We start from the raw sequence: 16,404 nt of genomic DNA, 5'->3' as shown, positions 1-16,404 counted from the left end.
AAAAGCAAGGTGAAACCAAGTGTGGTGGTATGTGCCTACAGTCCTACTGGCTACTCAAGAGGATGCCTAGAGCCCAGGAGTTCTAGAACAGCCTGAGCAACAGAGCAAGACCCTGCCGCAAAAAAAAAAAAAAGCAAAAAAAAAAAAAAAAAAAAAAAAGAACAAGAAGCAAGGTAAAAAATATATAATATGTATGGTATATAGTGTGCTGCCAATTGTTTAAGACATTGGGAAGATACAAAATATAAATATAGAAATAAATATATTTTTCCCACTTTTAAATGGAAGGATAATAACAACAACAAACTAAAGAAGGAAAAAAAAGAGATTATTTACACAGGTACAGACGGCAGGAATAGAAGCTTCATTTATCTGAATATTGCTCTTTTGTAGATTTGATTTTAGAATAATGTAAGTATTTCACATAGTTAGGAAACAAAAGTTTTTTAAAGGCAATCCCTAAATATTGAAAGCAAAATGGAACAGATGAACCTAATTGTATACTGAAATAGTGGCATAACTACACAGAGAATCATTGCAAGTGACTTTAAAACATTGTCATTTTACTGCATATTTCTAGAGATAGAAGGACCTGAAAATCAGTAACAAAAATCTTAAAGCTATTTTCAGTAATCATATGGTTCATAGCTATTCTGTATGTACTGGCGATAGAGCAAATGAATATTGCACTGTATCACTGATAACCAAGATTTTACCTATGAAGAAAAAGAGATGAAAGAAAGATCAAAAGCTTAAACAAAAATCTTGTAGTACCGAATTTGAATTAGAAGTGTCAGTATATACTCACGATACATTTCATCTGCTAAATATATGTCATATACATAATTAAGTGTATGTACATGTATTTCCTAGTTCTGTCTACTGAAGGGTCTAGAAATAGCAACAAACACAGTAGCAAAGATCATCTACAGTATCTACACTGAGGTTTCCAAATGTAATTTTCCTCTATACAGTACCAACCCTTCATGAAGAAATGGCTGATTCCAGATCAAGGGCAGGAAACGTACAAAATAAACCTAGTACATCTTGTTATGCCAGAAAGCACGGAGCTATCAAGGACTACTAAAGTCTTATCAAAAGACTCAAAAACCAATTTGAAGAGGCTAAAGATACAATGATTTGAATATCGTTACTAACAACCGCAAGTGATTAAAAGATTTCAATCGTGTTTATTCCCACAAATTCAAAATGATATGTACTTACCTCCCCTTAACAAATCCAAAAACAAACCTTTGTCACCCTTGAAGGATGCTAGGGAACCACTTCTTTATTTTGCAAACTGGTGAACAAAGGGAAAGAATGTAATATTTATCCTTCTTTTCCTGAGTAAATTGTATCTCAGGGTTACTAAATAAGTATTGAAGAAAAATTTCTCTTTCTAGGGACTAAATTAAGAAGGAATGACATACTTGGAAAATAACCATTTGTAATCCAAAATTACAAAATAATGAATCCAGGAAATAATCATCAATGGATGTGAACATCCAAAAGAGAGAGACAACTAGAGGTTTTCTCTGCTTCTGGATAGATACACACAACACTACCTATGGAACATTATTACCAAAAAATAATAGTTGAATCTGATTAAGGCTCTATCTACCAAGTTACAAGAAATGCAAAAGATAAACATGCTAAATATTACCATGGAAATTCAATGACCAAAATCCAGACTGGTAGACACTCTATATGAGAAAAGCCTAGTTTCTTAACAAATAAATAGAGAAAAACAGACAAAGATAGACAGATAAATAGAAGAGAACCTATGGATTTAAAGAGATTTAAGAATCACAACAGTTATTTGCATAATATGGACCTTATCTGAATTCTGATTTACTCAACTTATAAAAACACAGACTTTGAAACAATTAGGGAAATTGGAACATTGACTGCATATTTAACGCTCTTAAGGAATTACTGTTCAATTTTAGGGTAGTATGATGGCATTGTGCTTATGGTTACAATAAGGAGGCCTTACTTTTAGATTTGCATAATAAAGTATTTATAGATGAAATGATAAAATGTCCAAGATTAATTTCAAAATAATCTGATAGGGACAAAGTAGATCACATACAGATAAAACTAGGTTAGCTGTGAATTGATAATTCTTTAAAGCTGGGTGATAGGTACTGCTCTCTCTACTTGGATAACTAGTAGGGCATTAAAAAGTGAATTTAAACACAAGATTAAATGAAAAGGCAGATTTGGAAATCATTACAAAAAATCAGAAGGACTTGGCAAATGCTATGCAAGTATCACCAAAGTGGAGTGCTAAGGCAAAGTAAATACATTCTTTAGGAGGTTGAACATTTATGAAATAGCAGTCACATCTCTTCTAATTACTTCTTCCATGCCTCACTGGTAAGACAGGTTAGGGTTTCTTTTTTTTTTTTTTTTTTTTTTTGAGACGGAGTCTTGCTCTGTCGCCCGGGCTGTTGTGCAGTGGCCGGATCTCAGCTTACTGCAAGCTCCGCCTCCCGGGTTGACGCCATTCTCCTGCCCCAGCCTCCGGAGTAGCTGGGACCACAGGCGCCCGCCACCTCGCCCGGCTAGTTTTTTGTATTTTTTAGTAGAGACGGGGTTTCACCATGTTAGCCAGGATGGACTCGATCTCCTGACCTTGTGATCCACCCGTCTCAGCCTCCCAAAGTGCTGGGATTACAGGCTTGAGCCACCACGCCCGGCCAGGTTAGGGCTTCTTACAAATGCCTCCTAACAAAGAGGAGACAGTCATCACAGGCTGACTCTCCCAGGAAAAAATACATTCCAACAAGATCCAGATGCAGCCACCAAATGAGAAGAGGTCATAGTGGCAACAGCAAAGGTGGGAGAAAGGCCCAGCTCCGGGCAACATGGTTGAACAGGGCCTCTTCTTGTGGCTATGTGAACCCGAGGACTTCAAAGCCTCCCATGAATCTGTGCCAGTGAAGCTGTATGAGGCATGACACAGTCCTCAAAAATGGGAAAGAACCCCTTTGGTGGGAAAAGAAGACTAAAATCTCATATAGTGGGTGTGCTTATTTTTACTTATGTTATTTCCTGTCATCATTATATATTTTAAATAACATTAGAATCTGACTTTTTAAAATTATAAATATTATAAAAGTGATTTTTAAGGCCTACAGAAGAATAATTATAGGAGCCTGCACTACGAAAAGAAGACCAGGAACTGTGAAAGAAAAACGTTCTGAATCTAGAAACATAAAGGTAGGATTTGAGGGCCAGGCGTAGTGGCTCACGCCCGTAATCCCATCAGTTTGGGAGGCCGAGGCAGGTGGATCACCTGAGGTCAGGAGTTCAATACCAGCCTGACCAACATGGCGAAACCCTGTCTCAACTAAAAATACAAAAATTAGCCAGGCATAGTGGCATACACCTGTAGTCCCAGCTACTTGGGAGGCTGAGACAGGAGAATTGCTTGAACCCAGGAGGCGGAGGTTGCAGCGAGGCAAGACCGTGGCACTGCACTCCAGCCTGGGCAACAGAGTGAAACTCTGTCTCAAAAAAAAAAAAAAGTAGGATTTGACACTCTAATTATTTATGATGACATTATCTTAGTTTTACTTTTTTTCCCCCAAGAAATCATGGAGTTCATATCAATGATTCTCAGGAGGGGACTGCATATTTCACAAGATACAAGAAAGTGTAAGAAGTAAGCATCTGCAATTTAAAAATAACTCCAGGTGATTTTGACATACCTGTGTCCCCATAGAGGACCTGTCAAGGACCAGTAGGGTGACTGGTCAAGGCCTGTGTGCTGCTAAAATGCACCTGAGATAATCAACATGGAAAGCTGGAGATTACTGTTTTAAATACCTCTGTAAGGTAAGCAGAGCTGCAATGTCAGACGATAACGAAATCCCCCTGAACTTCCTTACCACTCACACCACTGCCAAGGATGAACAGCTCTGAGCTGTGAGGATGGTTCAAGGAGGGTCAGAGGGGGTTCCACTGCAGACCGTCTTCTGGCAAGCCCATGTACATATCTGCCTACCTGCACCACTGCTCCCATTTGGCTGAGGGACAATAACAGGCAGATGATTACAGTGCTCTTTGCAGTCAAACTTGTGAGGATCATGGAAGAGTGCTTGAAGAAGAGTGTCTAACCAGACACCAAAAACACTTTTTGTATCTCTGTAATTTTCTTTCATCACCAACATATCTGAGACTGTTACGGCTTCTGACGATGCTGACTAGTTCAATTTGGACAAAACATGCATACCAACAGCAGCACCCCTCATGACAACCAATCCTGAGTTTCATGCCAGACAGATTTGTTTCTTTCATAATTACAGTGTCCACAAAACTGTTCTTCCTCTAATAAGAAGAGGGGGCTGACTGATGTAGATGGTGCCTTCTATGCAGCATGTTCAAAAATGCAGTGCACTGAGCTGAAATGAGTAGCCAAATGCTACACATCTTGTAAATAAGAAGGGTCTTGGTTTCTAAGATCCTTCTCACTGAGGGCTCTCCTAACTACACAGTCAGATATACAGTGAGGCCTACAGTCTATGGAAGAGCCTGAACAACAGGTGAAAAAGAATGCCCTCCCAATAACCCTCCATCACCACAATTCTGTACAGCCTACAGAATTAAAATACAACAATATCAGGTAATGCTTCAAACTTGCTAACTTTCAAATTACTTAAAAGTCACACAAATTATTAATATTTATATTTAATGTTAAAAGTATATTCATAACAAAATTAAACCAAGGCAGCTATTTCAGTTGAGCTCCAAATACTCTCTACATTGGAAAATTTTCCACTCCTGCTACTTTATTAATATTATTCTCCCAAATTTCCATAAGTAAAGGATTAGGTTTTAGACTCAGCAGATGTTAGGAAAATTTAGGCTATGACCATTTAAAGAGTTAATAAATATTTGCAAGTTACACTCATCTTTCCCATTATAGTTATTCCCATGCTTGTAGGTCAATATGGACATGTGTGCCAACATGAACAAAACTTGGGAAGGAGAGGCGACATGAGTCCCTTTGTAAACGTACAGAATTCTATTTTAGACCACAAGGCAAGGTCATCTTATCCCCACACCGGAACATATGAAGTCTCTTCTCAAAGGAAACTGCAATAAAGGGACAGAATCAAGGAGCTAATTGATCTAAGCATGATCTTTGCAGCAGGTGAGTGAAAACCTATGGGTATGGGGGAAAAAAAAAGCAGAATAAGCAGTCTGGATGGGCAAAGCCACTCATGAATGTTAAGACCTGGGATGGACTGTGCACAATGCCCAGACTACCCATTACTGAAAATAAAAACAAAACAAGACAGAAAACAACCAAGCAAACAATTACACCAAAATTTAAAATCCTCTTTCCAAATATCAGTCAGGCAGTATTTCCCACCCAATCACTTGACTTTTGCAATGACACTTCAAAAGTGACAATTCAGTCACTTTGGTCTTATTTAAATTATATGGAGGCACTTTCATGAGTTGAACTTTCTTGAGGCTACATCAGGCAAATATGAATTTATATATCCATGAAAAGAAGATACCTCCACAGCTACCCATACCACTCCTATCAAATCAAAGGCCAAAATACCTGCACAGCCATGGAAAGTCTGAACATCCAACCAATATCATACAGACTTCTCTTCAAACTCACCTATCATTAAATCCCTTAGTGTGAGGGGCTTCACCTGAGCATCACAAACATTCGCTACATAGCAAATCTGAATGAATTACCAAAATATTTTCAACCCTTAAGCACTAGTACAATATTTACATTCATTCTTTTAAGTTCATTGAAATTGCTATTTTGAATACTTCTAAAAAATGTAAGCCATTCCCTATGTCACCCAGCAATAAGGCATTTAAATCAACCAGAGTCCTTAGAACTGATTAAGATACCTTAACAGAGTAACAAAGTATTTGAAGATAAAATACCTAAATATATATATAAAAATGTAATTGTGATACTTACCTATCAGCCCCTTCTCAAGAGTGAAGGTTTTGTTTGTAAACATACATTCAAAAGCCACAATGTGAAAAATCTTGTTCACTGTGTTGTGAGTCCCAACAATTCGAATATACCTGATGGTAAAAAGAAAAGAAAATCTGTTGAAAATGAGCTCCCACCACAACCAATCCAAGGATACCAGAATAAGACACGTCACTTAAACATATAGTGCACCAGGATATAGACCAAAGAAAGGACACTCTGAGCTTGACTTCAGACCCTGTATCTGCTTCTTACGGGTAGCTCCAATTGGACCTAGAAGAATTATAGCAAAATAAGGGAGATGTCATTTTGCAGAAAATTAAGTAGAACTTAGATTGGATTTACCCAAAAAAACCAAACCAGGTGCTGTTCAGTTCAACCCCTGAATGTCAGTCAGGTACATGACCTGAAGACATTTTTACCAGATAATACCAAGTAGCTTCTGCTCTTGCCTTGTGGTTAGGAATGTGCGGGAGCACATGTGCACAATCAGATGCTTTCCAGCTCAGTGGAAGATTTCATCCATTGGAGATGAATGCATGAAATCAATATTGCTTTCTTCTTTAAAAGGAAAAATCCAGAAACTACTGAAAACGCCTTACAGTTTCTTTTATTTTAATAATGCTCCTAAATCTTTGTTAGGAAATTAACCTTATACACTGACGCCAGCCCCCCACTTGACTGCTGGGAAGTCTCCTGACCAGAGGAAGTGATCTGCAGAGATGGCCCAGCCTGCTCTGCAGCCTCCATCCTGGCCACATCAATCTGGCACCTGCACACAGTGCAGAGTTTCACTGGGCAGCCCTTGAGCATCTTGGCCTGTTCATCCTCTTTAATTCCCTGGAGACTTCATCTCCGACAAACAAGCATTAACCTTGGAGTAACTTGCTCTCTTCACTCTCCAAAGGGACCTGACAGTTCACAGGTTAATGAACAGATAAACTCACTCTTCTGAGTGTCACATGATTCCACAAGGGATGTGCCACACACCGTCTTACTGGAACTCAAAAGAAGAACCAGGAAAAATAACTAGATTAACTGATAACGCCTCCCAAATTATGAACTATGCACTCTGAAGGATGGGGTACATTAAATGAACAGATTTCAATTAGGATATGACAGACTGGACAAGGTTTTAGTAATCTCCTCCCCTCTGCTGTGTAAAACAACCTTCAATTTAGACGATATAATTTTACTTCTGAGTTAATCGCTATTCACTAATTCAGTAATTTCCTTACATTTCTCATCAGTCCAGGTTAACTGTATAATGTAAACGCTGATTTAGAAACACATTAAGGAGACTATATTTGGGGTTTTTATATCATGGGCTATTTTCCCTCCTGATTCTTCAAGCCTGACTCTCACGGCATTCCCTGTGCACCTCATTTAGCCATCTGCTCCTTGACATGAGCTGATCACTCATCTTTACAACCAATATTAATGCTATTTCCTAAACTGACTGTCCAGTGTGCTCACACCTACTGCAGGGAGGCACCACTCTCCCTGTGTTGAGAATCAAGGCAACTGCTACATGTACCAGAGCCCACTGGTTAAGCAGGAATTTGGCCCTAATCTGTTCCTTCAAACCCTCAAGGCAGACAGAAAGTACTGCTTTTACTGGGTTTGGGTGGGTGGGTAGGTAGGTTCATTCAACATAAGTTCTTACTGGTCTGAGTAGTAAAGACTATATTGTCCTTCACTTTGGCAGTGACAATCTCCCTGATGCTTTCTGGAAGGGAAGGAGTGTATTAATTCTGGCACCTTGGCCTGAATTGAATTTTGTCCATTTCCTTAAACCCACAGGAACTCAACCAGCATAGCATTTTCAACTGCATATGGCTGTGACAGCCTGAGTGTTGCTGTCTGCAACCTTGGAGGGAATAGAGGGAATGTGGTTTAGTGGAATTTGATCAGATCATTTTGCTATTCTCTAGCTCAAATCTCTACCAAAGGAGAGACAGCTCTCCTACTGTGCACAGAAGAGCCAGGAAGTGACTAACAGGGTCTTTTCCCAATGGCGGTTCTTAAGGTTAATCATATTCCAGGCTAACCTAAGGGGATTCAATAACCTTCCTTCCCTCTTGTTCTTTCTTTTTAAAACAATATATGGAATCAGGTTTTCCAAGTTTAGATAACTTATTTCCCAAATTTTACCCAGTGCAAACATTAGGAATGCAAGAAAATATGCAACCCTCCCCTCCCTCGCCCCGCAGTTATAAGCAACTGAGAACAAAAAGTTATACTGGAATACATTTTATACCCTTATGATAGTATTTGTGATAACAAACAAAATAATATATATGGTGGGAAAAGCATTGAGAGATGCCTCCAGATAAAAAGTTCTGTGTAAATGAAGATAATGTTATCTCTGCTGCATAATCCTGAAGTCAAATTAGCAATTCACCATTATATATCACACCTTTTGATCAGCCTGTTATATGCAATGCTCATAACAAGTTTAATTATTCTAGTTCTATAATGCTTTCTAAATCTCTAGAAAAAAAATTATAGCATAATTTGCAAAAATGGTGTAAAGTCCCTACTCAAATACATATTTTAAAAAATGTGACATCGGCCGGGCGCGATGGCTCAAGCCTGTAATCCCAGCACTTTGGGAGGCCAAGATGGGCGGATCACGAGGTCAGGAGATCGAGACCATCCTGGCTAACACGGTGAAACCCTGTCTCTACTAAAAAATACAAAAAAAACTAGCCGGGTGAGGTGGCGGGCGCCTGTAGTCCCAGTTACTCGGGAGGCTGAGGCAGGAGAATAGCATAAAACCCGGGAGGCGGAGCTTGCAGTGAGCTGAGATCCGGCCACTACACTCCAGCCTGGGCGACAGAGCAAGTCTCCGTCTCAAAAAAAAAAAAGAAGCCAAGCTCCTTTTTCTCAAGCAAAAAGTTGCAAACATCCTGGACTTTCCCCATACTAAAGATCTAGCCTAGAAATGGCAAAAGGCTTCAACTAATGGCCCAACATCAATGACTGGAGGAGCAGCCTGAAACTCTACATTAAGAATTCAGGGCCAGGCGTGGTGGCCCTGTAATCCCAACACATTGGGAGGCCTGGGTGGGTGGATCACTTGAAGTCAGGAGTTCAAGACCAGTCTGGCCACCATGGCAAAACCCCGTTTCTACTAAAAATACAAAAATTAGCCAGGCATGGTGGCATGCGCCTGTAATCCCAGCTACTTGGGTGGCTGAGGCAGGAGAATCGCTTGAAACCAGGAGGCGGAGGTTGCAGTGAGCTGAGATCGCACCACTGTCCTCCAGCCTGGGTGACAGAGTGAGACTCTGTCTCAAAACAAACCACCACAACAAAAAAGGCCCTGTCCAGCACAGGAGTAGTGCCTTGATCCATGAGCAATGACTGAAAGGGGGAGGAAGCAGCACAGGTACCATCCTTGATCATGAGCATATTTCCTTAACGGTGCTCACAGTGGAGCACCCCAAGGTAAAAGAAGTTATTACTACCCAAGTTATTGAAAAATCCAAGGGATAGGAATGGGAGAGTCCTCTCCCTTTTTGCTTTTTTTGAAAAACAAAACAAAACTTGGTTCTGGGTCATAACACCAAAACTGGAGAAGTAGGTATCACATTTTCTCTGTCACAAGAAATCCTGAATATAGGTAAAGTTTAAGATTTATTTCTTTGCCTTTTCAGCACAAGTCAGACTCTGATTTAACCAGATAATAAGGGCAGTGGCAGCCAGTGACTTCATCAGTGTGCAGAGAGGAGAACTGCTGAAAAATAGAACAAATATCCTTTGTTCTTGCTGAGGTCCTCAACAGCAGTTCAGACAGTTGGAAGATAATTAAAACTTAAACAGTGCAGAGGAAGGCAGATATGCAACAGATTGGCCATTTCTGATGAGGGTGAATGCTGTCCACGTGAACCAGAGTGTAACAGTCTGTTTCCAATATTCTCCTCCCTTCCCTATGTTAGCTGTCTTCAAGTAGCGGACAAAGACTGGATACTGAACATAGTTCAGAACAGAATGTTTCAATACAGAAATTTCTAGGAGCTATAAGATTGTGGGTGAACGAGATTCTGTCTTCTTTAATACAATAAAACTGAAACCTCCAAGGACAGCACTCTAAAACTGAAAGGCACTACAGAGTTTTGACACAATGTGGCTTTTAGCGTCCAACAGAATCAGGTTTGTAGCCCAGTTCCATCACTTAATTAAGTGTGTCACTTAAGGGGAAAAAAAAAAAGAAAAAAAAATATATATACACACATACATACACACACACATACATACATACATACATTTTTGAGACAGGGTCTCATTCTGTTGCCCAGACTGAAGTGCAGTGGCATGATCATGCCTCACTGCAGCCTTGACTTCTGGGCTTAAGCGATTCTCCCACCTCAGCCTCCCAAGTAGCTGGGACTACAGGCATGCACCACCACATCTAGCTAATTTTTTGTAGAGATGTTGCCCATACTGGTCTCAAACTTCTGGGCTGAAACAATCCAACTGCCTCAGCCTTCTAAAGTGTTGTGATTATAGGTGTGAGCCACTGCACCTGACCCCCCAATTTTCTTTTTAAACTTAGTTTCCTCCTCTATAAAATGAGGTCAATAACATGAACTTTACAGGGTATTTAAATGAGACAAGTATTTAAAATATCAAATGCAGTGCTTGGCAGAGTAGGATACCATTAAACAGAAATCCAAAGAGTAGATTATAGGATACAGAATTTCTTGGTTAGGACGTTGAGAACGCTGGTTGTCTTGGAGGGTATAGTAGTTAGTCCCCCCTTACCTGTGGTTTTGCTTTCTATAGTTTCAGTTACCTGCAGGCCAATATCATATTTGGAGACAGCAAGAGGGAGAGAGACTGCATTCCCGTAACTTTTCACAGTATATTGTTATAATTGTTCTAATTTATTATTAGTTATTGCTGTTAAACTCTCACTGTGCTCAATTTATAAACCAAACTTTACCATAGGTATGTATGCATAGGAAAACATACAGTATATATAGGGTTCAGTACCATGCATAGTTTCAAGCATCCACTGAAGGTCTTAAAATTTATCCCCTGAGGATAAAGAGGGGATTACTGTGTTACTGACTTTAGATGTTAAAATGGTGCATCTATGAGAGGCAGGCCAAGGCGAAGACTTCAGGAACACAGGAAGGGGCTTGTCCTTCCTCTTAGGGCACTACAGTATGGGGACTATGGGCCATAGAAAGCAAGCAACATTCAGAATGTAGATTTCCTGGCTCTGCGGCACTTCTCACTTTAATCCTCTAGCCTTTAAAAAAATGTTCTTGACCTGTCTTAACTAAGCATGAGGAAGCAAGGGAACAATCTTTTGCCCATATTTGGGTTTAAAGTTTAAAGTATCTTCTCCCTTCCCCCAACCCAGGATCCCTTCTTGGCAGAGAATGTGAAATCCAGGGAGACTGGTCAGGGCCATGTGGTCCAGCTAAGTATACCTAGTGACATGGTTCTTTTTTTGTAAGCCCTGGAAGTTAGGAATTTGAATTTGTTAAGGAAAAAAATGCATTTCTTTACAGAGAGACAGCATAGTACTATGACCTAAAGAAATTTTGCTTTGGAGATTTCACGGCATTCTCTGTCTGTTCTGGGAAGGTAGGAGTTCCTTTTCTTAATCTAGCTTTCCATCATTGCTTATGAGGATGCTACGAGATTTAATTTCTAAGGCACATACAGTACATCTTTAACATACTAAAGAAAATACAGAAAAACAGCAACTTGTGCATTCCAACTTTAAACCCCTAGTATTCTGCAGTCTTCAGCTCTAGTGGAGCACAAGCCTACCTGTGGTTACAGTTAATCCTTAACCTTTGCCTTAGTTATGTGATCACCTAACTTCTGTACTGAGCACATTTTATTAAAACATAAAATTGAATTTGGTAAGAAATATTTAAATGGGCTCTCAAGGGATTAACAAAAGCTAAAATCCATCTGAATTCTATTCTTTGGTAAACAAATATTTATTCTGAATTTGAACTTTATATTCTTGGATTAAACAAAGAATCCTGAAAATGAGAGTTAGCCTGAAATTGGTACAAAAGAAGGGAACCTTAACATTTTGGCTCTTCCTTCAGTAATCACAGAGGACTCAGCAGAGAAACACTGTTCTTTGTTGTGGCCAGAGGCAGGCACCTAACAAGAACTTAAGCTACGGCATTCACTACAGATTTGAAATCACCCAAAGTTCAGATGCACCATTTCCAAGATTCCTATTTGACCTTTTCCTTTAAGGAGATACTAAGAATATACATAAATAATTCTCTAACCCAAGAAGCAGATAATGCCTGTGGGTTTCCCCAGTATAAAATTTTCTTCTAGTTCTGTGTATAATGTTAGTGCTCTTATAATCAAGCCACTGACTGGAGGGGGAGTGACTTCAGGTCTTGTTGCTAAGGCAGCAAGTGGAAAACAAGTTTACTGCCAGAATGACAAAAAGCTTCTAGAAAAAGCATGTTGCAAAAAAAGATTTGTTACTCTTAGAAAACCTTCCCTCTGGCTGATCCGTGGAGCTATAGATTCTCCTGTACTGACTTCAGCAAAGGGACCCAGCAGCATTTGCTTGTTTGGGAGAGGAAGGATTATTGAAAGGTTAAACACTGCACACAGGGCTAAGCAGAGGCTACTGTCTCGGAGAGCAGCCCTGATGCTATCTGACCATTTACCCTGCAGAGGGAGCAATCATGTCCCGGCACCTCCACTGTTCAACCCGAAGGGCAAACAAAACAGAAAGTCTTGTTTTTGAGAGAAAACACATACTATATAGAATCAAGTATATGGAAGGGATGAGATGGGTAGAAATAATTACTAATACAGAAAGTCATTTCAATACTAGAGATAAATATTCAATTTTTTGTTTGTTTGTTTGTTTGGGACGGAGTCTTGCTCTGTCCCCCAGGCTGCAGTGCAATCTCAGCTCACTGCAAACTCCGCCTCCCGGGTTCATGCCATTCTCCAGCCTCAGCCTCCCAAGTAGCTGGGACTAAGGCACCCGCCACCACGCCCAGCTAATTTTTTGATTTTTAGTGGAGAGAGGGTTTCACCATGTTAGCCAGGATGGTCTCCATCTCCTGACCTCATGATCTGCCTGCCTTCACCTCCCAAAGTGCTGGGATTACAGGCATCAGCCACTGCGCCCGGCTGTAACTGTTGTTTTTTATTTAGGGGAAAAGTGAATTTTGAACAGTAGGCTCTTCCTGTTCGCCAAATATGCACAATCTAAAACTTGCCATGATGTGCCTTCAGTGTATGAAATTATATTTTGAATTAATATCAAAAAATAATTATAATATTTACATAAATTATATAAAAATGACATAAGATCTAAAATGTATTTAATTCATGTACTTTTTTTTTGCTTGCAAATATACCATACAATAGCCTTTAAGGTATACTGGGTAAATTTGCTATTATCAAGATTTAATAAAAATCTACTAGGGGCCAGGCGCTGTAGCGCATGTCTGTCATCCTAGCACTTTAGGAGGCCAAGGGGGGAGGACCACTTGAGCCTAGGAGTTCAAGACCAGCCTGGGCAACAGAGGGGGACCCTGTTTCTACTGAAAATTAAAAAACTAGCCAGGCATGGTGGTGCACGCCTGTAGTTCCACCTACTCGGGAGACTGAGGTGGGAGGATCAATTAAGCCCAGGAGGTCGAGGCTGTACTGAGCCATGATCAAATCACTGCACTCCAGCCTGGGTGACAAAGTGAAACTCTGTCTCAAAAGAAAAAAAGAAAAAAGTCTACTAGACATAGGAGATAATGCTAAGCCCCATGAAGAATCGGCCAGAAGCCTTCATCAGACATAAGCCTTGATCTGGACAAATTTATAATACAGTTTGGAAAGCAAGATGCAAACATATCAAACTATATGACTTGAGAGAACTGAATCAAAAGAAAGGCCTAGGTTCTAGTCAGAGCTTCATAATGCATTAGCTAATACAAATGGGGTAAGTTCCTTAATTTTTCTCAATCCCAGGCTCCACATGTGTAGTAGTGGTAGAGAGAAGGACATAAGAGTTTATTACTTATTCACATATGGTAGCTTAATCTTGAAACACTGAATTTAGCAACATGAATATTACAAGTCGTCCCAGGAACTACTCTTGCTTCAAAGACCAAAATAAAACAAACATAGCTAAAGGAGAATTAATTATCTTTCTACCCAGTCTTCCCAACTCATGATCACTGATTCATCCAATAAATATTAACTGAGCACTTACTATGTGGTAGCTATTGTTGCTGGGTGCTGGAATATGGTATTGAATAATATAGATAAAATCCCTCCCTCACAGAACGTACATTTAAAGTTGAGATAAACAACAAATTAAAAAATCAAATAATTATCTAATGATTGATAGGTGATCTATTTAGCACTGAACTTTATAGACAAAGTTGCCAAATTAGAAGGATAAACAGACATAAAACTCCTACCTTCTGGAATAAAACAGTCAAATGGAAAAGTACAACTAGCTCTGTCTAAGAACATGGCTATAATGTAAATGAGTCTGAGGTGTAGACATAGTACACCTATTACAGCTATTTAGCAGGATACAGGCAAAAATCTAATTAAGTAGGCTTCTTAGCATCTGGAAAGAGGAACTGATTTGAATTTCAAGCAATGTCTTGCTTATTTCATGGTTTAGTTTACTTTTTATTCTTTACATTTTTTTCAGATTATAATTTTCAAGGGATTATAGAGAGAAAAAATGAGAAGTGGAGTATATAAAATGAAAAATGAATAAGGGAGAGGGGAAGAAGAGAGACAGGGGGAGAAAAAAAGGGAGGGGGATAGAGAGAGAGGAGCAAGGGAGAAAGAGAAAAATGAGTATGAACAAACCAACCCCTTCTCTGTCTCTGTTATGTGCTAATGTGAACAAATTCCCATATGGGAATAATTTTAACCAATTTTATTACTCAATAAAACATTTGAAACCAACATGAAGTATACTTTAAGAAACAGAACTAATTTACCAAAAGTTCAACATTTGCATTTTTTCATTAACTTTTCCCCTAGCCCAAGATGCTAGGGGCTGGGGAGAGAATTTCACTAGTTTTATCTTCAAAATGTCTGCATTATCTTTTCCAGTTTATCCAATAAGCTATGCATTTCCACGAATGGAGACAAATGAGTCTAATGGAATTGTGAACTAGAGAAAAAGCAGGAGAAAATTAAATTTGTTAGTTTCCCTGTGAATCTATAAGAACTCATTTGGCGACTATGGCCTGTAACGTGCCTGCTACTTCGTGTCAGGGCGAGGAAAGTTTCTCCTTTTTTTAACCTAAGACCAGGGTGGGCATATGCCATTAATTGTAACGTAAAAGTTTAAGGTTTGGAAGAATCTATTTTTCTCCTTTTTTTTCTTGTAGAGTAGAGGATTAAATAGAGGAGGAAGAGAGGCAAAAGAAGGAAAAAGAATTAGTCTCTCCCCAAAGAAAAATCTGAGAATCCTTCTAAGAATGTAAACATTATATACCCTGATAAATCAGACAGGAATTGCCCAAGATGGCTTAAAAAACAGAAGTGAAAACTAAGCATCAAAACCAAGAGAGTAATAAAGAGATCATAGGGAGTGAGGAAATCACAAATCCTTACTCTAGACTCCTGAGAAACTAGCATTGGAATGAAAATAAAAGCTAATCACTTCTGCATATTGTACAAACAGCCTCTGCAGGCATCATTTCTTTTCATGGAAAACCCATACTCTGTACACTCATACAACCAGTTGTGTTATATATTCATATATATAATATATCTAATGAATATATATAATATATACAGTATTATTATATATGACAATAATATAGGTTCATCTTCAAAAGCTCCACAGAACATATGGCCCTTGAAACCTCTGTATTTTCTACAAGCTATGTAAAGAAACCTGTGTTCCAGGCAATTGCTTCTCAGAGAACTAATTGAAATGTATTTCCAGAAAACAAGCTCAATGCACTGAAGTCCCACCTACTATCCCTAGACTGCTTCAGTGTTCACAGAAAATTTCAAGGACCCTCCTTTTCCCCTCGGGAAATTCTGAACCTCTACTTAGTGAAAGGATCATTAAAGAAAAAAATCCAGAGATTTACTTAGCATGCAATTTGAGCATCAATAAAATTATGCATAAAGCTACCAAAAAGAATCAGAATAGTCAAAGTAAATAAAAATAATACTGCAGAAAACTTGAGGAAAATGCTTACCACAGCACAGAAATGCAAACAATAACAGGAGAGAAAGAGAGAGAGAGAGAGGAGACACACACAAGTATTTCTGTGTTGAGTGCCAAAACTAGTATGGATATGTATAATACACTATCTCAGGGATTGTTAAAGCTGGAAGTGCATGACCAATTTCACTGTGGGAGCCTGTACTCCAGTTTCCAAATAGCATGAAGGATTACTAATTTCAGCACTACTGGTATAAGA

The 16,404-nt window shown here is 39.1% G+C and overlaps 1 protein-coding gene across 3 annotated transcripts in view; it reads right to left on the bottom strand.

The window, feature by feature from the left end:
• The window catches only part of BTBD9 (BTB (POZ) domain containing 9), a 445,323-nt gene that overhangs the window by 163,819 nt on the left and 265,100 nt on the right, over nucleotides 1–16,404 (bottom strand). For all 3 annotated transcript variants that reach the window (XM_011944428.1, XM_011944442.1, XM_011944434.1), the window contains one exon: nucleotides 5,963–6,072. In XM_011944428.1, coding sequence (XP_011799818.1) covers nucleotides 5,963–6,072 — 110 coding nt within the window. The remainder of the gene's footprint in view (nucleotides 1–5,962; nucleotides 6,073–16,404) is intronic.

This window comes from Colobus angolensis, unplaced genomic scaffold, assembly GCF_000951035.1.
Source record: "Colobus angolensis palliatus isolate OR3802 unplaced genomic scaffold, Cang.pa_1.0 Scaffold105, whole genome shotgun sequence".
Taxonomy (NCBI): Eukaryota; Metazoa; Chordata; class Mammalia; order Primates; family Cercopithecidae; genus Colobus; species Colobus angolensis.
The sequence above is the reverse complement of the archived record's forward strand: the minus strand, read 5'-3'. Positions and strand labels throughout refer to the sequence as shown.